Source organism: Phaseolus vulgaris, chromosome 5 (genome assembly GCF_051622355.1).
Source record: "Phaseolus vulgaris cultivar YP4 chromosome 5, ASM5162235v1, whole genome shotgun sequence".
Taxonomy (NCBI): Eukaryota; Viridiplantae; Streptophyta; class Magnoliopsida; order Fabales; family Fabaceae; genus Phaseolus; species Phaseolus vulgaris.
In genome coordinates this window covers 21,253,154-21,276,277 of record NC_143502.1, presented here as the reverse complement: position 1 = coordinate 21,276,277, position 23,124 = coordinate 21,253,154, and the positions used below count along the sequence as shown (strand labels likewise).

Genomic DNA, 23,124 nt, shown 5'->3' with positions numbered 1-23,124 from the left:
TATCTTGAAGGACCATGGTTTCCTCAAGTGGCGGCTTCCACACTCATCTAGGAGCATCCATTCTTCTAGTGGCGTGATCATCCAACCATTCCTCCATCTTCATGAGCATTCTCTTCTCCTTCCTTTCTTCTTCTTCAATTTGTTCTTATTGCCTTGAGTTTTGAGTTGTTTTTGTTTCGGTTCCTTTAATTTTCCAGCACCTATTTTCTGTTTAGTTTTTAAATTCTGTTCGGTTCTTTTGTTTTGAAGTTCAATTCTGTTCGGTTTGTTCTTTTCCTTCTCCTTTGTTGATTCAATTTGACAATATTTGGTTCATCCAAATGAGTTTGGGATTTGGTACTTGTTTTGGTGAGTTCTTGATCTTAGAACTATGATCCAACTTCTAAGAAAGTGCCTCTACATTTTCCAGCTCAAGGTGATTCCTCAAAGTGTCAAGAATCTTGTTCTATGTGGCTATTGGAATCACATCAGCAGTGGTAGTTTAGACCAGGAAGTTGTGTAGAATAAAATGTTATTATGCGAAGAACTTGAGAAGCCTACGGTACACAATATGCAAAGGTTAGATAAAGGGAGAAAACTAGTGCATTAATATATAAAAAATAGTACTTAAAAGCAACATTACACATGTGGCCAGCCTGCATTTATAGTATTGACTCATCCTAATTTATCAATCTATCACGCTAAGAACTCATCTATTCAATTAATATTCCCAAAAGATTAAACAATACTTTAATGAATATGAGAAGTGTGATCAGAACTAACAACTAAGAATGCTAAAACCCTGCACCATATGACAACTGTGTAGATCTTTCTGCTCTTGAATATGAAAGGATGAAATGTCCACTATAAAATCACACATCAAAGAATTCAAATATGAATATTGGTTATCGGTGTTGTCATTTTGATTTAGGTTGTTTAAATATGTATTGGTACCTTAAGTTGGAACACGTAATTGTAAAAAACAATAAAACCAATTAACAAACACTCCCTGCCTCAAACTAGACAACGAAAGAAATCCAAAAGCTCATGTATACAAATTCAATCTATTTGCGTAACCAATTTCTAGCTCCATACAAGTAAAGCAGTAGCCAAAAAATGTGATAGGAAAACCTTAAAAAAATTGTATTTCTTAGTAATTCAGGTCCATTTACTATTGGCATACACATACCTAGTCCCCATCACACAGCATAACAACTTAAACCCAAAATCTCCTAATATGCACCACAAACCACATGATCCATTTCGATTAGTTAGGATTTGTAAATTAGTCTATTTACCTTTCCCAAACCTTCATCTTTATCAAGAAGCGTGGAACGTTTCCCTCTTCTGCCAGAAATCTCAACCCGAATGTACAAAAAGCATTAATTGAAAATCAAATCAACAACACAGAATAAGTTATCAACTGAATTAGATATAGGTAGGAATTTTTATGACACTGGAACTATCTCCCAAGCAAAATGACCAGCCTTTTGTATATTTCTCTCTCCAAGCTTTGAATAACGTAAGAGTCCTGGAAAAATAACATACATTGACAAACAGAACAAAATTACAAATACTTGATTGAAACTAAAACAACTTCTTTATTTCAAAACCCTAATTTCTTTTTACCATTCCGAAGTAGAACAATTTCCTCTATCATTTAAACCAAATTCAAAATTATAACGCCAACAACAGAAGCAATCTAAAAAAAAAACAAATGAAAATTCTTCAAAATCATTTAAGAGGAACCTCAATGTCGCCATCGGAAATCTCCTGTTGCAGATCCTTGGGGTCTTTCCCATCAACGGTGCACCCAACAGACACACAAGTCCTGAGAATCTCTTTGATGCTTCTGCTGAGATCCTTTGCCATGGAGTGCGACCTCATCACCCTCACGATCTCAATCACGTCGTCTAGGGCGATGTTTCCATTGTGCTTTACATTCTTGTTCTTTTTCCTGTCCCTCTCGGGCTCTTTGAGTGCATTGATGACAAGTGCGGCGGCGGAGTGCACCACTGTCACCTTCGCCTGGTGGTTCTGAACGGTGAGCTTCATCGTCATACGGAGGCCCTTCCAATCCAGTCTCCTTGGCGATGTCTTCATCGATCTTCTTCGGAGAGTGTCCCAACGGACCGATCTTTGGTGCGAGAGAACTCGCAGTGCCCACCTCACCACCGGTGACGCGAATGATCACGTCCACCACCTGTGAGGGATCAAACTTCGGTGGCATTGGACCGTTGGTTTCTTGATTGGAGTGTTGTTGATTAGGGTTATTTGCACCTTTTTCGCTATGTGAGGGGTGGGATTTACGCTAATGAGAGTGAAAAGATTTAGGGTTTAGTGAGAGGGTTTGAAAGACTGCTCTCTATGAAGGGTGAAAGGGTCACTACTGTGAGGTTTCCAAAGGGATAAAAGCGTGAGGTTTCCAAAGGGTCAAAGAAAAAGAAATGAAAAAAGGAATGTATGGAGGGAACGAAAATGCGGGAGAATGAATATTTTGAAGGAGAAATGTGACGGTTCTAAATGACACCTTTTGAAGGAGAATTCTGGCAGTTATTAAACTGTCGTATTATACGAATAATTTTGTGGCGGTTTTTAATAACCGCCATATTAAAACCGCCACTATATACACGTTTTTTTGTAGTGTGTTCTTAAGGGGATCAAGGTCACTTCTTTGGTTGTGTTGTAAGTGATCTAGGGTTGATTGCTTAGTGGATTTCCTCAGTGGTTTCTGAGAAGACTGGATGTAGCTCTGGGTTTAGAGTGAACCAGTATAAATCTCTGTGTGCATTTTCTCTATCCTTTAACTCTTTAACTTCAGTTTTTATATTTGTAAACTGGTATAAACAACCGATTGTTTCTGCGAAACAACCGATTGTTTTTCTGGTGCTGTGTTTTTTGCTTTGTGTTTTGGCAAACTGATTTCCTTATCAACTGTTTCTCAAAGTAATTTCATTTTAGACTTAAGAGTTTGCGAAAACCCTCTTTAAGTCATTCACTCCCTTCCTCTAGTTTAAAGCCATACTTTCTAACACATTACCCATCACCATCTATGGAGATGACATTCATTTTGGTAACTTTTCCTTCCTTTGTCAACTGTCGCTTTATGCCAACTCTAGTCAGAATTCCAATTATATCTGCGTAAAACACTATTGAAGTTAATAATAGTAAACTTGTATTGAAAAGATACCAAACACCAGCAAAAAAGTTAATTTAACTAACCCACTAAAATGTCGGTGTCAAAGCCAGCAGCAAAAGGCAGTGAAAGAGGTGTGTAATGTGGTTTAGTTTGTGGTACCACTTCATTAGCCATTAAAGATACTTTTTTTTCCATATTGGAAGTTAATCTCATAAGCATGTTTAGTTGTTATGTAAGATCCTAAATTGGATGCCACACTAAACGATTGGATGGAATACACATGACCTTCAGATATCTGACTCTGGAATTTATATATTAGTGTCCTCCTCACATATGCATGGATTTGTACTCCCTAAAAAATACATAAGGAAATCATGTTCAAAAGCAACACATATAAAATATATGTATGTCACAACTTTGAGTTTTATGAAAAACTTACTTGTTCATCCTGTACCATCATCTCTAGTGAAAAAGGGATTTTCTGTTTCGTGAAATCTTGCACACACCATAGCCTTAAGACTCTAACAACCACATTCCATGACTCCTTTGTTCAATTCACGTCATTTAACAAATTGATTTTTTTGATCTAATTTCAATATATACATAGTGTATTCCACGAAATAGAGAAAACAGTTTTAGTGAGAGAAACACAATAACAGAATAAAATTTCAATTTGAATGTATTCACAATGTTGAAGTTCATTTAAATAGAGTCAACATTACCTAGCTTTATAGCACACCTTCATAATAAATGTATATGCTTTCAACATTCAACTTTCCATTTGTCAACTAAATTTTAACATCGTTAAGGTAAACCCAAGACACGACTTTTTTTAGAGCACACATAAATTAATTGTCTTTCCAGAATTCTCCCCTCACGACAATGAAAGGTACATCATGTTGCTTATATACAAAAGCAATTTTGCACATACTTTTTATAGTTTTAGGATGACTTCTTCAACTTTATACATTATTGCAGAAAAAATTGATCATTGTGCACTGCTATCATAAACCTCATTCAAACAATGTTATGAATCCAGAAAAAATTAGTACTGTTTTGGTGATACTTTCCATAATCCACTTTCTATTTGGCAACCCAATTTGAACAACGTTTGGGAAAGGCCATGGCAGACCTTTTTATTTACCACCCAGAACTTCATAGGATTGGCAGCTTTGGCAATTGGTTCACTTCATGAAACACACCAGGTTGAATTATACAGATTTGCAAAAATTGATCAATGTGCACTGTTCTCATAAACCATAAAAAATGTTATAAATGCAATCCATGCAGCAAAAAGTAATTGTGCACATACTTTTTACAATTTTGGGAAGGCTTATTCAAGTTTATACAGTATTGGAGAAAACATTGATGAATGTGTCTCGTAATACAAACAAAGCTCATTGATACAATGTCATAAATTTTCTCAAAATTGGCGCCATATGAATTCCCACAATCCACTTTCTATTTTTTTTAATTAAATTTTATAAATTACAGTTTTTACTCACTTATTTGAATATATAGATGGTGAAACTTTATTCTTGAAGCAATAATCAGGCATACAAATATAGAACACAAATCGGTACGGTGGACTGTGTAAGTGTTTTTTGAGAAGACTTATTCAACTTTATACACTATTGGAGAAAACATTGATGAATGTGTCTCATAATACAAACAAACCTCATTGAAAAAATGTCATAAATCTAGTCAAATTTAGTGCAGTCAAATTGGCGCCACATGATTTTCCAAAATCCACTTTCTATTTTTTTTATTAAATTTTACAAATTACAGTTTTTACTCACTTATTTGAAGATATAGATGGTGATAAATGGTGAAATTTTATTCTTGAAGCAATAATCAGACATGCGAATATGGAACACAAATTGGTATGCTTGCTTGTCTAAGTGTTTTTACATTTGACTTAACTTTAGGTTGATTTGTTTACAACTTTTCCATTCATTGATATTGATATTACAGGGGAAAATGGAGGATGCGTTCTCCTTGTATGAACTGGCTGTTAGAAAGTATGGCTTTAAACTAGAGGGGGGTGAATGGTTTAAAGAGGGTTTTCGCAAACTTTTAAGTCTAGAATGAAATTACTTTGAGATTAAGGATAGAGAGAATGCACACAGAGATTTATACTGGTTCACTCTAAACCCAAAGCTACATCCAGTCTTCCCAGAAACCACTGGGAAATCCACTAAGCAATCAACCCTAGATCACTTACAACATAACTAAAGAAGTGACCTTGATCCCCTCAAGACACACACTTCCTTTGGTCCAACACAACAACACTAAGAATGTTGATCTTGATCCCCTCAAGAACACACAGCACTTCTCAGCAACACACAGAAAGTTCCTTTCAAAAGTATACAGGATTACACTTGTTACAGAACTAATCTGAAATCAATACAAGATGAAAAATCCTATCTCACACTCTTTGATCAAACTCAATCTCTAAGCAATCTCAACTTTTCAAAATCTCAATCTCTTGAAAAACTCAAATATTTTTTTTTGTATATATTCAAAGTTGTTGTTTGTTATCAAATCTTAACAAAATATTCATTGCATTTAAAGATTGGTCAAAGCATTAAAAACTGGAGCGTAAAGAGTTGTAAAAACATTTAATGCTCAGTCAAAGCACAAAACAGTTTTTTGTTATGGTACCAAAACAAACAATCAGTTGTTTCCACGAATCAATCGGTTGTTTTGGTTTTGACAACAAGTCAACCATAAAAACAGTTTTCAATCTTTCTAAAAACACCTAAGTATAAAACAATTGGTTGTTTCGACAAAACAACAGATTTTTTTCACTTAGTTTGAAAAATACTTTTCTTTTAAAAGGATTGAGAGTGCTTATGCTTTAGATTCAATCAAGAGTGGATTATACATAAAATCTACCCCAGATCCTATCTAAAAGACAACTCAGCAACAACAAGCACAGTCATTACATCATCTTTCAAAGGGTTTGGATTCTTCAAAGCTTGAACACATTTGGTTCAACACAGGCTATTGCTATTGAGAAAGGAAAAGAACATTCACAAACATTGTTGATCTTGTTTGCTCAATATTCTCGATTTGTATATTTGGTATGTCCTTAACATTTTTGCATGCAAATACTCTCTGTGTCTTTGTTATTTGAAGCTGGTTATTGGTTTGACATGCAATATTGAAAGTGGACTTTCCAATTCTGACATGCAATATATTCAAATTGGGCTTTATACAATACTGCATTATAAAATATTCAAATTCGAATTTCCAATTCTGAGACAAATTATAACACTATTCAGATATTTTATTGCTAATACGGTTAAATTAAATAAACTTGAAAAATAAAATAAAATAAAATCAAACACATAACATGTAATAATGAAACAAAACATAACTTGTAATGAAATAAAAGTAACATTGTCATTCGCTGAAACATATTTGCGAAATTAACTTGTTCACTAATCACAAAACTAACAACACCCTCAGATCTGTGGGTTGAACCTCAATATTAGCCTCAAAAATCAATTTGTCACCTTCACGAAATGCATGTCAGAAAGAAAACTAATAGAATAGATTAGAACTTGAACAGTTGCAGGGCCTTATTTCTGAATGCATGGAGGATCTGTTTGCCATATTTGAAAGATAGAAGCAAAAGAAGACAATAGCTAAAGATGACAATGCAAAAGTGGGAAACTGAAAAGGTGTTTCAGATAATATCCCAGACTACAGCTTATAAGTATATATTTTAATTTTAATAATCAAATATTATTATTGATATTAAAATTATAATATAATAATAATAATAATCATAATCTTAATTTAATAATAATAATAATAATAATAATCTTAATATAATAATAATAATAATCATAATCATAATCTTAATATAACAATAATAATAATAATCATAATTTTAATATAATAATAATAATAATCATAATCTTAATATAATAAAAATTTGATGAAGTTTATTAATCCTCAAAAGAGATAATGATTGATTGCAGTATAACTCGTCTTAAGTTCAGTTATGAATATATACTTAGAAATATTTTCCATATTATTCTATTTTATTCATTAATTCTTAGGCCTTCTAATTTATTCAATGTTCATAAAATGATTTAAATAATATTGAATGGAAATCAATGTCATTATATTTTTATATTTTTTTATATCATATGTTACATTATTAACATGTTGTTTCCAAAACACAATGCAATAGAAAATAGTTTCCAAACAATTACAGAATATTCATATCTTTACACAAAACAAAGAATATGACCTTAAATATAATCTAAACCGTTTACATCAAAATTTGATTTTACATTAATATAATTTCTTTCATCAAAGTATACAAAATGTCTCTTTACACAATCAAAGAAATCTTTTATCTTGGTATCAATCATATAAATCAAATTACCTTAAACATAATTTAAACATTTTACATCAAAAATTGATTTTACATTGATATAGACTTCTTTCATCAGAGAATAAAAGATACGTCTTTAAACAATCAAAGAATTCTTTGTCCTTATATCAATCCTACAAATGAAAGTTTTTTTATCCTACAGATTGTTCTTCAAATGCAGCCTACACAATAAGCAGTTGCGTGAGCGTGTTCTTCAGACTGTTCCGTGTGAGCGTGTTCAGACTGTTCTTCTTCAAATGCAACCTACACAATAAAATCTAATAAACTAATATAAAGCAATATATAAATATTAACCGTAACCAATATGACAAATGTCAAAACCAATAACAATGGACAATTCAAATTAAAAAAGAAATTACCTTTTAGGTGCTCTATGATTATTCTACACCACGTTCTAAAAAAACAATGGCCCTAAATACACCTAAAACGAAACCCTGTTAAATTCAGTGCAAAAGAAAACATGTGACAGAACCATTATCAATATGAAAACCATCCAACTTGCAGCAAATCAATGAGGAAGAAAAAACTAAACAACATATGAATTGAATCGATGAATCCAATGAGAAGAGACCCAAAACAAATTGAAAATAAATATGAGATGCACCGCAACAAACCATGAAAAATTTGAACTCAACAATAATGACAAAAAAAAACACACTGAATAAGTTGGATGAGATGAACAAATCAGAAGAAAAAATTAGATGAATAAATAAAAATATCAAAAAGTCAAAAATGAGGAATAAGATGAACACATGCTTACAAACCTGGAACACGAACTCAACAGAAATAAGGTCATACACTGAACAAAGTTGAATCAAATGAACAAATCAAAAGAACAAAATATCATAAAGGCAAAAACAAAAAGAAATTAAATGAACACATGCTTACAACCCTAGAACACGAACTCAACCATAGAAACGGTATAAAAGATTACCTCGTTCAATGTTAAATGAAAAGAACAAAACCGAACAGAAATGAAATAATGGCTCTATACAACACTGTATATATAGTGAAAAACAGTCGTCATTGTCATTTCAAAAGCACGCACCATTTCTAAATGTCTAATGGTGTTTTTGGACAAAAATGCTTTCAAATACGGCATCTTTGAAGTTGTCGAAATGGTGAAAAGGAGAGTAATCAGGTTCCAGAGAAAGAGAGAATGGGGAAAGCGGAAAAAAATGCTAGAAATCAAAAATTCAAATTCAAATTCAAAAACCATTACCTGAAGGGTGCTCTGTCATTGTTCTGAAACATATGTTGAAATCGCCAATAAACAACCATTTACGGAAAAAAAAAAAAGTCATGTTCAAAAACTCTAATTCAGGAACCCTAATTTAGTGGCTTCAGAGAGAGAACTACGAAAACAAAATGAAAAAGATTGGAGAAAGAAAGAGAATGAAAAAAAAAAGAGTTTTAAAACATTGGACCGATTTTGCATCAGCTGAAGCAAGGATCCGTTATGTTCACACAAAAAATTAAAAAATATCACATTGCGACAAGTGTCAAACTTTCCTCTTTCAGTTTGGTTTTTTTTTCAAAAAACGTGAGAACACCACGCGTAAAAAGTTTCTTGGTTGTGCTCCCTCAAATATTTTAACCTCAAATGTTATAAGTATAGATATAAAAATCTGTTCTTAGTTTTTTTGTATCTTCACTTCATGCTCATTAGGCACAATTTCTGTAAAAAAAAGATAACTATTTATTAAATTCTCTCAAGAATTATTAAAAAAATTGTTAACCATGATATAAGCTAACTAAACGTTTTTTGAAAGCTAGAGCCATGCATGATGCATCACAGTTTACTCCTATACATATCATATAACATTACAGAGCCACAATTACAAAGTTGCAGTTTCTTCTCATATTTCCAAAGTTCTTCATGATGGATATGTGTAATATTAATACATCATCACAGTGACTCAAAATTCATAACCTGGGAACTTGGCCATTTTTGGATCAACCATATCTAGACAAGTATATGCCATTCCTCCAAGACCTTCAAATAAGGAATAGGGGCGATCTCCTCCATGCATCTTTCCTCCTGAGATCAGTTTTTGTGCCCTATCAAGTAGGAAACAACCAAATGCTTTGGCCATGTACAGGTACTCCTCATTTCCCGTCAATCTGTAAAGAGAAAGAAAGACATAGGTGTTCCCACTGATGCCATGACAGATCCCAACTCGCTTAAGCAGACCCCTCTTCCATACTACTTCCCCTGCATCTACAGCTGCTTGCAAAAATTCCTTCTCCCCAAAAACCTAATTGTTATGGCAAATATTACAGTCATGAGATGTGAACATGCATGTCACAGCTAGGCTCAATAATTATTGCATAAATGCTGCAATTTAAAATATAAGAAAACCTGAAGTGAAACTTAGTTTCTTGTTTGTACAGGAGTTGGACAAGTGAAAGGAGTATTACTTCTGCTGAACTCAAAATGAATTACTCTTAAGAGGGGTACTAGGAACACATTCTTCTTAACACAATTTTTTGTATTTGTTAAAACTTAATGAAATCTACAAAATTATGAAAGAGATTCATTAAAAAGCGTAAGACCCACAAAATTTTACGATTTCCAATATGTTGGTAACATTTGTCTTACTTTAAATACCAACTGAATTGCATATATTATTTTCAGCTTCAGTGCCACCATATTTCACTAGTCATTATTATTGGACTATCAGTCATTCTTTTTAAAAGCAACGATAATGTATTAATCAATTGTAACCAGATTCATGCAAACTATATGATTTATCAGTTCCCTTCATGCCTGTGTGGAAACACTTTCTCAATGGAACAAATCACGTCATATGCTTAAATGATGCAAAAGTTATAACCAATAGCTTCCTTTCAAAGATGAAAAACCCTATCTCACATGACTGAACACACTACATCCGATAAGTGTACGCCTTTGAAATTGGCAACTAAGGAAAATATTACCTCAGCTGCCTTTACAAGGGTAAGAATGATTCCAGGAGCACCATGACACCAATGCACAAGACGGTCATTTTCACTTCCTTCGCTGGAGGGATAATTGCCACTAGGGAAACGATAGTTAATCATGTAACGTAGGGTACCCTTGACTTCTTCCACCTCATCTGGCTTGAGTTCCATGTCCATCAAAACATGCATAATTCCTGCAAGTCCATGTGCAGCACCCCAGTATTTCTTCCCATGCCATTCATACATCAGAGGACATCTTCCCTTGTGACCTAATTGTCTGCCAGCGGAGATAACTTCATCCACTACTGACCTCTATGGAAGAAGTTAAAAACAAATCTTGTCAAAATAAATTGCAGACTAAAAATTGCAATGAGACTGATCATGAAGCACATACGCCTTATTACCATGTGAGTAGTAGGTATTGTGTTGTGACCAATATGCTTGTTTAAGAATGAACAAGCCCATAAGTAACCTGTTCTGCCATACAATAGCTCATAGGGCGAATCACGAGGTATTACAATCTGTTCTAAGCAAAGGCACATATATGAAAAGGGTTTATACAACTTGATTCCATGTATAAATAGGAATTATCATAAGGATCAGAAATAAAAACAACAAAATACCTCTTTGAATTGTCTCAGGTAATAGTCAAGTAGTCTATCATCACCGGTATGCTTAGCTACAACAGCACCAAGAGCACAAACACCAGCACGCCCACAGAGAAATGTCACACGTCTGCAACTCATACATTAGAATTTAGAAAGTTAAACCAAAATCATCTCTTTTCCCACATAGGATTGAAACCAGCATTATTAACCGCAGATGACAGCTTATGACACAAACCAAACATCCAACATAAAAATATGGCAGATGATATTGTGGATTATGGTAGAAACATTATAGTTATAATGTACACTAAAATACAGTTTTCGGTGTCAACCAGTAAAAAATCATAGCATGTATTGTAAAAGTCAAAAAACTCACCACATATAACAATTTATTGATAGATGATAGTATAAATAAAAACTCCTTTGCACTGTAAGTGGACAGATTATTTTCTCGAACAATAAACAAGAAGCCTAAACTTTTACCAAAAAGTATTCCAAATTAAAAGTATAACTGTTTAGTTTCAGGCTTTTCAAAACACTAATTTACAATACTGGTTCAAGTAAACCGAGGGATAAACACAAGTGGAAATCTCCGGAGTACAGAACAAGACAGGCAATGTGCTCCAATCTAACCAATAAAGGCAAGCAATCCCTAAAACCTAAAACATAAACGCTATATTTAAACATTTGAAAAGTTTAAACCAACCCTTTATAGTGGCTAAGTCATAACTCATAATACCCTTACACGCACGAAAGAGAGAATACCCAGAATCTGCTGAAGCAGAGTGACAGGCCTCAACAATCTCTGAGCACAAGTTAAGATCATTCCCATCCTTGGTTACTTGGTAGGCCTTGAAAAGCAGGTATGCTGTTCCAAGAGCCCCCGTGTAAAGGGTGTAGTCCTTCACACGCTTCCCGCGTGATCCCCATGTTTCCCTCACCACCTGAACTACAAGTACAAAACACTTTTACACCGACCCACCAAATTAAGATCACTAAAGCTACTAACTTCAGCCTACCCAAAATCGAAGAAAGCCAATTGAAAGACACCCACAAATTCAAAATGAAGTTTTTGGGTACCGATTGTTTCAAGTGAAATGCAGACGCTTGGAACTTTTCAGAGAGGATTTGGTAAGGAAGAGAGAGAAGGGCAGTGAGAGAGTCCGTCAATGGAATTAGGTCTGTTGTCTCTGCGACAAAGCGTGGCATCTCGTTTGGAAAGAACCGATCGGCCATCTCCGGCTAACTGTGTAGAATTCAATTGCTGATAAGAAATAAGAACAATTTTAAAATTCATTAGCCAAATCACAATTATAGATTGATTATGAAAGTAACATTTTACTCTTTAGTCAAGAATATCGTGTAGTATAGATACGGATACGGACAATGATAAAACATGGATATGAACACACGGAAATACGTATAATCTCTAAAATATAGGATACGGAGATACGTATAATCTCTAAAATGTAGGACACGGATTTATATATTATATAATTTTGAATTATATAAATTGAAAATAAATATTTATATGCAAAAGTATGTTTCAGATTTTTGTGGGAGCAAGAAGATATTTTTCATGACTGGTTCAAAAGAATTCGTTCCTTATTTTTATAATTATAATAAAAATTTATACAATAAATTTGAGTTTTTAAAAAATTATTGTATTTATACTTTTTAAAATTGTGTTAGAACCGTGTTAGAATTTTCAAAAATCCAACAAATATTTTTTGAATTGAACACTTCACCGATAAGTGTCCTACGAGTATCGTACGAGTGTCGACACTGATACGTGTGTCCGACGAATACGCCCATTTAAGAGAAGTGTACGAGCCTCATAGCTATCGAGGTAAACAAATTTCTTATTTTTTTTATATTCCTTATTATTGATTTTGAATTGGGAACTATGGGAGTGATTTAAAAGAAAAATATAAATAAAGCGAGCTAGTTTGCATTTAAGTCATATGATATGATAGAAAAAGAAAGTTAATTTTTCTAAAATATATAAAATATAAATTTACAAACCTATCTTATAAGTGAATTTATGAGGTTGAATTAGGTAGAAAGTTTCAGTTCATAATATGGTATTATAGTCCTTTCAAGTCTATCCTAAAGATTGTTTGTTAGACTTATGAAATCACTCGCTATGAACCACTCATAATATATAGTCCTCACGTACGAATTAACAACCTCGACGTGAGAGTGTGTTGAAAATAGTTGAATTTAAAGTCAACTTTGTGATAAAAACATAAATTTAGACACCTTTTATATTCTTATTACATTTAAACATAAATTCAAACACATTTTAACTTATGTAATACCAAGATTATAAAAACCAAGACTGTAAAAGATAAATAATCTTGTCATGTAAAAATATAAGTTTAATCGTGTAAGGATTGGATATATTGCATTTTCTAAATGATGTGATAATATATCATAAAAAATAGCTTGAAATTGTTTTATTTGGGAATATATAATCAAATTTATCTCTAAAAGATATAATATAATTGCATCAATCTCTAAAATAATAATTTCTAAAATCTTTCAATTTATACTATTTAATCAACTTAATATTGTAAGGATATTGTGTGCGGAAGCGTGATAATTTCAACCAAAAGATTATGAGAAATTAAAGTAACAAGGAAAAATGAGAATGATACCAGAAATTTTTTAGGTGGAAAACCCCTTTGAATAGAGGTAAAAAAATCACTGGCGAGAGAGCCAAAACTTCCACTATAATGGTACTAGGAGTACAATGAATTCCTCTTAGGCTAATAGATAAATAACCCCAAAACAAATTCTCTTTATATGGATTAAACACTTACACCCAAGAGAAGAAATAGAGAGTATAGGAAAAGAGAGCGAAAGTAAGTGTGTGTTGTTGTTTGTTGTTGTGTGTTACATTGCTCGAAGGAAGCCACTATATATAGTGGTTTTAGGACACAACAAAAACAGCAACATACACTTGCTTCCTCTCTCTTTTCATATACTCTCTATTTCTGCTATTGGGTGTAAGTGTTTAACCCATATAGAGAGAATTTGTTTTGGGGCTATTTATCTATTAGTATGAGAGGAATTCATTGTACTCCCAGAACCATTATAGTGAAAGTTTTGGCTCTCTTGCCGGTGGTTTTTTACCTCTATTTAAAAGGGTTTTCCACCTAAAAATTTCTGATATCATTCTCATTTTTCTTATTACTTTAATTTCTCATAATCTTTTGTTGAAATTATTACGCTTTCGCACACGATATCCCTACAAATATTCATTCCAGAAACACGAAGAAATAATTTAATAAGTAAAATACATATTCACAAACTAATTTGACAAATTAAACGCATCTTCAAGCTAATGTAATTATACACTCTATTCATTAATAAAATTCCGAATTTTGCCGCAATAGAAAATGCATAAATTAAGAGAAAATATTTGGGGTGTAGATTCCATATTTTCGCTGGCACTGTGTTGATGATGACTTGCGAAGATATTTCTATGGTAAAGCTCTTCCTTTTCTAGTAAGTTGTATGTTAAGAGTGAAGATTAAGTGTAATTTAAAAATACATCCTCTTTTCTTAATTTTGTGTATTTTAAAAATAAAAATCATAATTAAATTATGAGTTTCAAATTATCTCAATATACTTGAAATAAAATTTATCTTATTATTGAAAGAGGATATGATTGAGTTACACTTTAATTTTTAATATTATAAACCATATTACACTAATGATAGAATCTTTTCAAATTTGATGTGAAACTTTCTGGGTAGACTATAATTAAATTATTTCAGTTCATATAGGAATGTAGAAGCAAGACAAACGCAGGTATTATGGTATGTTTTTGTAATGAATGTTAACGTGGCATTAAACTAGGCGAAGCACTTTTGATTCAGAAATTGACTGCAGTAACTATAGTTTGTCATTGTTCATCCATTTTGTACACCATGTCATTCATATTACATACAATTCCTAGGACCTACTTGGCACATCTTCATGCAATAAAACACTGACACACAAGTTCCTGCCATGAACCATGTTAATCTCTGTGAGTGACAACACAAGCGCCATGGTCAACAATTAACATGTCTGAAAAGCACTTCAATATGTACTATGCCGGAAGGAAACAGGAAAACAACCGAAGCAAGAAGAAAATAAAACAAATTCAGAAGGGTAAATTGGATCATAGATGACATTATTATCCATAAGGTTTTATTTTATGCTAATGTTGGTCCCATTCCATCCAATTGGATTGACTTCCCACTCGAGGAATGCTGTTGACTCTGGAAAACTTATCAACTTTGAAGTTTGCCCCACACATGGCCCCTTCACTGTCCACCCTTGGCATTGCCTTCAACTTGTTCATTGGATGCTCAAAGCTCATCAACCCTCCTTCACTGTGAAACATACACCCTGCATTCCACCACCAACATCTCATGGTTAAATTTATTGAAATTTCACAGTACCCTAGCCTCTTTGATGTAATTTCATTACCTTAAACTGTTAGCTTAATTTATTCCCTTGTATGATTTTTTCCTATTTTAATTGTATAATTTTGGTTTATTCCATTGACTTCTCTTTTTTAGAAAAGAATTTATGTTATATCACTATAGATTGAACAATCATTTCCAAAATCTAACAGAAATGTCCTGTAAAAACCAATGACTGGTGGCTAGAAAGGTACCTGTTGGGAAGGGAGCAAAGGATTTGGCACAGCCCTCCTTTATGACTTGTAGATCATCAGAGATTACCACAGATCCATCAGCTGCAATACCCCAATACAATTTGATTCCCCCATCAGAACCCTGCAAAACCATGATCAACAACTTTGTTAAAAGCACTTCAATAATTAAGAAAAGGGGGGCAAAAGTCAAAATAAAGCATGGTAGATTAGTATACCAGTGCTGCAAAGACACTGCCAACCTTGCTGTCATACACAACAAAGGCAAAGCTGCCATCAAGTTCCTTCACAACTTGATCTGCCGGGTATGGACCCCTGTCACGGAGGGTCTTATAAGCTTCAATCACAAGCATGGCCTCATCAGTGTTCTTTGACAATCCATATTGCTTGATGAGTAAGGACAAATTGTTCAAGCTCCCCAAGAAGATACAGTATATGTCATCAATCCCACAAAACAGCCTACAATTCAGAGAAGCCAATTTTGAGCATTCTTTCTAAGCCAGTTTTAATCATTCTTTCACCTTACTAATTTGAAAACTCACACCTACCTTTACATGACCACATGAAAAGCACCCTTAATAAGAAAGCAAGAAAGGTAGGTGTAGGTATCCATAACAGTAAAAATCAGTATGGAAAATCAATGATATACATAAGGAGAATCCTACACAACCTTTGATGAAGAGAGAAAGGTTGATCAGGACGAACATAAGCTAGCACAGCAGCATGACCAAAGCTCATAGAGCAAGTGTTGTGAGGATGGTGAGCAAGGAAATCTTTGAGAGTTTCCTGAGGAACCTTAGGTTTCTTGGAGCCTTGGTAAGAAGCAGGACTGTTCAGCTCTTCAGGTGGATGAGCAAAAGCTTTGTGGAAAATGGCCAACATTTTGATTTAGCACCAGGAATCTCTAGCCTCACTATAATTGCATAAGTATTGAAATTAAAAAAATGAAAAGCAGGGATTCTGAGCAAGGGCCATTATGATATTTATAGCCCTATGTGAAAAAATTTGGACAGTGTGCAGTTTTAAAATCTCACGTTTTATTTTTATTTTTACATAATAAAAAAATTAAATATATTAAGAAGTAAATTTTAATCCTAATTAAATCTTATATTTGCAACTATTTATATAAATACATTCTAAATAATATTATAGTAAGAAATATATTTTAAATTTAATTTAATTTTACTCTTAAAATAAAATTTAATTCATTTATAAAAAAAAAATTATCTTTAATTTGCGGACGTGGAAATGAAACTAATAAAAGGCTAAGTTTGGGATCATTTTAGTCATTTCCAGTACCTACCCCAAAGTTAGGAATGGTTAAAGTGGCCTTGTTGGAAGTTGTAGGTGTGGGTCCTATATCCTAGTTTGATGGATAAGTATCAAATTGTAATAGGTATAGTCTTAATCTTATCCTGTGAAGTATTTTTCTTCTAATTAATATCTAAGCATCACCTTAATCATAACATTAGCAATATAATTAGAACAGACATTAGAAATTTGATTCTTAGTTTTAGGTGTGTATATGTTACAAGATATCGTAGTCCAGTACAGAAGTAACAGATGTAGTCATTCAAAATAAGTACAAGAATTTCTCTTTGTCTGCTTCTTAAGACAGCTTTGGTCCCATGTGGTCACTGTCATCCTTCCAAATTCCATATTATCTGCTATTACCATGGGAGATTGGAAGCAGTTTCCCTTGTTTCGACAGCAAAGTCTCTGATTCTAAGCAATAAGGCCAGGCTAATTATTCTTTTAATCTTCAACTTGGAATTTTCTTTTGTTTTTATTTTTCAATGTTTATTTCTGCACTTCTGCTTTTGGTTTTAAAGCAGAAGGCAATTGCGTGTGGTAACCGGCTAATATGACCTCTAAAAATAGGACAAGATAGTAAGCAATAGATGTGACATGCCATTAAAAATTAAGAGTTAAATCATTGGTTTGAACTTTCAACTAATGTTAATCAATAAGTGAAAGTGAAAAACAATTAAATATATTATTCATATATGTTTAGGCCATCAAAATTATGACACGAAATTCAGCAGAACCGCTGTATTTTGGAAACTGTGGATTATTGTAAGTTTATCTTACTGTTCTTATCCTTTCTTTATCTTATTTGAGCTTTAAATTGTTACAAGGAAACTAGCTGAGATGTAGCTTTTGTTTTCTCATGGTGGAGACCACACCTAATGATTAATTCGGGGTAAGGTGCAGCCTCCATTCAATGATTCTATTCAATGCCATTTCCAAGCTTTCCCATGGTTTTCATATAGAATCCCATAATTTTCGGTCACCTAGATCCAATATTTTATTCACTAAACAAAATATCTCATAATATTGGCTAATGTAAATCATTCATTCATAAGATGCTTTTTTTAAAGTTGCATCACCAACGTTAATAGTTTTACTTCACTCTTTTATAAATTAACATAATTGGAGCAGATCATTGTTTTGTATTTAAAGATCATTGTATCTGGATAAAAAAAAGGATGTTGTATTTAAATGTGATTTGTTATAGTTTTTAACTAATATAAGACTTTTAGATAATAAAAAACAAATTTCAATGGAGAGTTAAAATCTATTGGAACCTTGTTTTTAGTTACTTCTTAAATGTTTTAACTTCAAGTTTATTATAACATAATATTTTTTAAGTAAATTATTACATACGAGATATTGTTTGGTTGGGAGATTAGTAACTCTGTTACAATTTTATTTTTAAAAGATGTCTTGATAGATAATGTGTGAATGATGTATATCTTTGATCTTGACTTTTAAACAATACTTTAAACTTGAAACTCATGACACAACTTGATAAAATTACTTTTCAAGTCACATAATTAAGAGTTTACACTCCAAATCATTGAGATAGTGTTCAATAAAGATTTTTTAAAGTTACTTGCATTCATCATGACATGTCTTCATTATTAATTGATTTAATATTCACAAAAAATACATATTTAAAGCATCCATTATGAAAAATGTCTAGTGTGTCCATAACATATAATATGAAATTTACTAGTTAATTATAAAAGACATATCATATAGTCTTACTAAATAATATTATAATATTAGTTTAGTATTATAATGTTTTTCATTATCTTATAATTGTTGAACAATGTGTTTTGATGTCTCCAAATTCAAGTGGAATGCATGAAGATCCTTGTTGCCGATTGTGTGTGTCTATATGTATTTGAATTTGTTAATCCACTCTCTGTAATGATCCAAGGTTGTTTGATTTCAATCATTTTGAAAAAAATGTGTTTTCTAAAGAAAGTGAAAATTCAACCTGTTGAAATGTCGATTCAATCGGTTGTTTTACACTCTGTGTATTTTGAAAAGGATTTGGAAAAGCTTGACTTTGTTGTCAAACCAATTCAATCGGTTGATTCGTGTTTTCAAGCGGTTGATTCGTGTTTTCAATCGGTTGATTTGTGTTTTCAATCGATTGATTTTCTGAAAACCTTAACAAAATTCTATTAAGTGGCTTTAATCTATTTTAAATGATTTATACTAATTTTGGCTCTTGTATTAAATGCTTTGACCAACTTATTGAAGTTTAAATAAGTTGTTTTATGCTCCTGGTTGTTAATCAACTAAGAGAATTCATTCAAATCAGTTTTTCAAGATTTCAAAGAGTTTTGGATCATTCTCAAGTGTGGAATAGGATTGTCCTATATTCATTATGCTTTAATCTTTGATTGTACCCAGATGTATTCCATTCCTTTCTTTCTTGATCATTGTAATTTTGTGTGAATTGGTGTTGTGCAGTTTCAGAGGTTGTTCTGAAAACTGTGTGGTGTTTGCCAAAGGTGGTGTGTGTTCTTGAAGGGTTCAAGATCATCACTTTGGTGTGTTGGTTGTAATCAAGGTTGATTACTTAGTGAATTCTTAGTGGTTGTTGAGGACTAGATGTAGCTCTTGATAAAGAGTGAACCTGTATAAACATTTTTTATTAATCTCTCTATCCTTACTCTCTTTAAAATTGCTTTTGCTTTGATTCTCAACACTCTTGGTATAAACAACCAATTGTTTCACAAAAACAACCAGTTGATTTTCTGCAATCAAATTAAAAACAATTTTCTAATTGGCTGAAGTGATTTCTAATTGATTGATTCTTCATTGTATTTCAATCTACCTTCAATATTTGTGAAAATCTTTCATAAACAATTCACCCCCCTCTTGTTTACGGCCTATATTTGTAACAATAATATCAGTTTTGTGTAATTAATATCAAATTCATCAAATACTAAAGTATTCAACACAACACACCAAAAGAAATTGAAGAAGTAATAAGGAGTAAGATGGAAATAACAACAAAAGATAAAAAGATAATATGGTTTGACGAGAGTGTTAACAAACTCTTATCCATGTTCACTAACAAATTTAGTCTGAACCTTTTTTCTTCCTCACACAATTACATAATGAACATAGGTATTACAACTCACATTTTTCTCTATAAAACATTAGTGAATACTTACTCACAACTCAAACAACAGTTACAACTAACAATGTGCTTTACATAAGGTGTTTATTATAGAAAACATAAATTACTAACTCTTCAACATATCAACTTAGATGATCAATTTAGTCAAATACTCTCTACAACGTTTCAAGTGATTATAGTATGGCTTCTTACTTGCTCAAGAATAAAGGTTTGACAAATATAAACTTTCTCATTTTGCTTTCCTTCAAGACAGTATGACGACTATTGTTCCTCACAACCATCAGTCACATTTTATGCGTCCTATGTTAAAAAAAAAATTCTTCTCATGGTGATTGCATGCCTTCACGACAACCATCTTTATATGATTCCTCCAAGTTTTTTGGTGAACTTACCAACGCAATTCTTGAAATCCAAACACTTCATTATCTTGGAAAAACAACAAACCATGATGTCAACTCTGTGGGAAGCTTGGTCACACTGTAGTCCACTGCCGGCACCGACATGAACATTTAAATTCTTCTCCTTTTAAGGCCAATATCTCTTCATTTTCATCTACCACAACTCAAGACTATGATTCTTCCATTCTTGGCACTCACTCCACGTTGGACGATCCTCTCTGGTACCCCGATAGTGGTGCATCTGATCATATAACCAATGATAGTCTTCTTCTCCATGCTTGTGTATTTTGTTGTTTATCTTTGGATGATGATGAGAGGAGCTTGCACAAATGTCTAGGAAGTGAAACAATGAACCGAGAATTTAAAGTGGAAGTAGTCTAGTGAAAGGTTAGGTCAATTCACTAGGAAATAATCTAGGGGAGGCTAAGAGGAAGATTACCCTAGAGAGAGCCTAGACTAGTGTATTGGCTTCAATTTAGCATCATAACATTAATCAATTACAAACTAATTTTATAAAAGGCTAGCACACTTATCTACAGCCCAAAAGAGAGCCAAAATTCAAATTCAAATTACAACCCTAGATTTATAAGAGTCAATGAGAATGTACCAAATTGAGCTCATGCTTCCCATGTGCCTTGATCCTCACAAATGAGAGGTTAAGATGTGTCACCTCTTCATTAGTTTAAATCCTCTTCATCGAGGAAATGCCATGTGGCTAGTCACACTTTCCATGCCTTCTCTCATGTGTAGCCCATGTTAATTTTGTCCTCCTTTTGTGTGCAACTCCTCTTGGACATGTAGGGTTTGCATTAGGCTTTAAAAAGCCCAAATGTAACCCTAGATGGTTTATGACATCATATTCTAATCATATTCTACCCTTGGCCCAAATACAAGGCCCAAAATCATATTTTACTTGGCTCAAACTACAAGGCTAAAGTATTCTATGCTACTAGGCTCAATACATGACCCATGAAATACTAAACTACTTTCTTTGATGCATGTGTTATGGGTAAAGCTCATCAACTTCCTTTTTCTTTATCCGCCACTGTCTATACTTAACCTTTACAGTTAGTTTATATTGATATATGGGGTCCATCCCCTGTGTGTGTGCTTCGAATGGTACCAAATACTATATGTCTTTTCTTGATGCTTACTCAAAATATACATGGATATACTTGTTCCATACTAAACTTAAGCTTTAGTTGTGTGATGACTTACGGCAAGTGCACCATGTTGTCAAAAGTAATAATTTGTCTCTAAGGACGGATATTGAACCCACAAGGAACAGTTGAATAATCAATTATAAGATTCACTAAATAGGAAACAAAACAATAAAGTTTGTTGGGAGTTTCTTATGATTGCAATAATTAAAAAGAAAATAAGTCAAATAGTTTGTTGGTTCAATAGGGAAAATTGGGATTGAGGTTCGTCCTTCTTACTCTTTTGTATTTTGAATAGCATGGTAATATTCTATCATTTGAGTTATGTGGATGTCAATATAAATGTCATTTATATTGATTCCTCGCATATAAAATTATTAAGAGAGTCTCCTAAATATCAATTCCTCGCATATTTATAAAAACTTCTTATCATTACGATGTTAAGCATTATCATTTGGATCAGAAACTTAGAAGTACTTTCCAGTCAAATCTAAGGATCTTGATCATGGTAAACAAGCATTACAAATAAAATGACAATACCAATCATCAATCAATAACAAAATATTATATTTAAATATTACCTCAATACATAAGAGTTTGACACATTATTCTCAATCCAAAAGGTAGAATTAGCCACTCATGTTGGACATTACAAGCATGGAAAGCAAGAAAAGAAGATCCAAGATCTTTCTCCTTAACGATTGTCTTCTTTAGGGTTTCTAACACCTTCTATTCTCCCAATTGATTCTCCAATCCACTCAATGTTGTCTAGGGTTGTGCTTCACGCCTCATATTTAACCTAGTTGGACTTGAGCTAAGTGACTTCTCGCGTGGGCGCTATTGGGCTCGCTTCAGCGAGTTGGATAAAAATGGGCCCAACGTCACTGGAGTGATCTCGCCTGGGTGAGATCCTCTAGGTGCTTCTGGCTTGGGCGAGCTTGGGCGCGTGCTAGAGCATTCCAGCTTTTCCTTTTTAGCTTTGTTTATTCCCTTTTTTCCCTTTCATCTTCATTCTTCCCTAGAATCCTGAAATTAACACAAATTTGGGAATAAATCGTTCTTATTCAAATTATAATCACAAAATATGTACAAAAGTTTAAACTTATAAATTAGGGGTTATATTATAGTTATTTTATCAATTAATATCCATAAGTCTTTGTATTTTAATATGAAATATTACTGCAATTTGGCACTTATCATTGTGTTAACTCGTTTTAAACTTTTTATGATAAAATCAAACTGGTTTTAAATTGAAATCTATACAAAGTGATAATGCTAAGGTTTTTATTGCTTTTAAGACTTTTTTAACTGAACATGATATTCATCATCGTCTTCTAAATTGGTATTTAATTAGCTACTAACATTTA

The 23,124-nt window shown here is 32.8% G+C and overlaps 2 protein-coding genes and 1 pseudogene across 9 annotated transcripts; all 3 read right to left on the bottom strand.

Annotated features, from left to right (window-relative positions):
• Positions 1-1,713: 1,713 nt before the first annotated feature.
• On the bottom strand, positions 1,714-2,209 carry LOC137834450 (large ribosomal subunit protein uL11 pseudogene; annotated as a pseudogene).
• Positions 2,210-9,320: 7,111 nt separating this feature from the next.
• Positions 9,321-12,423, bottom strand: GPCR (G protein coupled receptor). Of its 8 annotated transcripts, none has more exons than XM_090302649.1 (6): positions 12,164-12,423; positions 11,849-12,032; positions 11,099-11,210; positions 10,880-10,996; positions 10,473-10,787; positions 9,321-9,790 (listed from the first exon to the last, which is right to left on the bottom strand). In XM_090302649.1, the coding sequence occupies exons 4-6, from the start codon at positions 10,880-10,882 to the stop codon at positions 9,452-9,454; spliced, it is 657 nt and encodes a 218-aa protein (XP_090158775.1). In that variant the 5' UTR covers positions 10,883-10,996; positions 11,099-11,210; positions 11,849-12,032; positions 12,164-12,423; the 3' UTR covers positions 9,321-9,451. The 8 variants fall into 8 exon arrangements, with proteins under 8 accessions (XP_090158775.1, XP_068499842.1, XP_068499843.1 ...); XM_068643741.2 differs by having other exon boundaries at positions 12,103-12,381; XM_068643742.2 differs by having other exon boundaries at positions 11,849-12,027; positions 12,164-12,381.
• Positions 12,424-14,959: 2,536 nt separating this feature from the next.
• Positions 14,960-16,763, bottom strand: LOC137835293 (stem-specific protein TSJT1). Its single transcript, XM_068643740.2, has 4 exons — positions 16,426-16,763; positions 15,974-16,214; positions 15,759-15,879; positions 14,960-15,487 (listed from the first exon to the last, which is right to left on the bottom strand). The coding sequence occupies exons 1-4, from the start codon at positions 16,635-16,637 to the stop codon at positions 15,297-15,299; spliced, it is 765 nt and encodes a 254-aa protein (XP_068499841.1). The 5' UTR covers positions 16,638-16,763; the 3' UTR covers positions 14,960-15,296.
• Between the last annotated feature and the right edge of the window lie 6,361 nt (positions 16,764-23,124).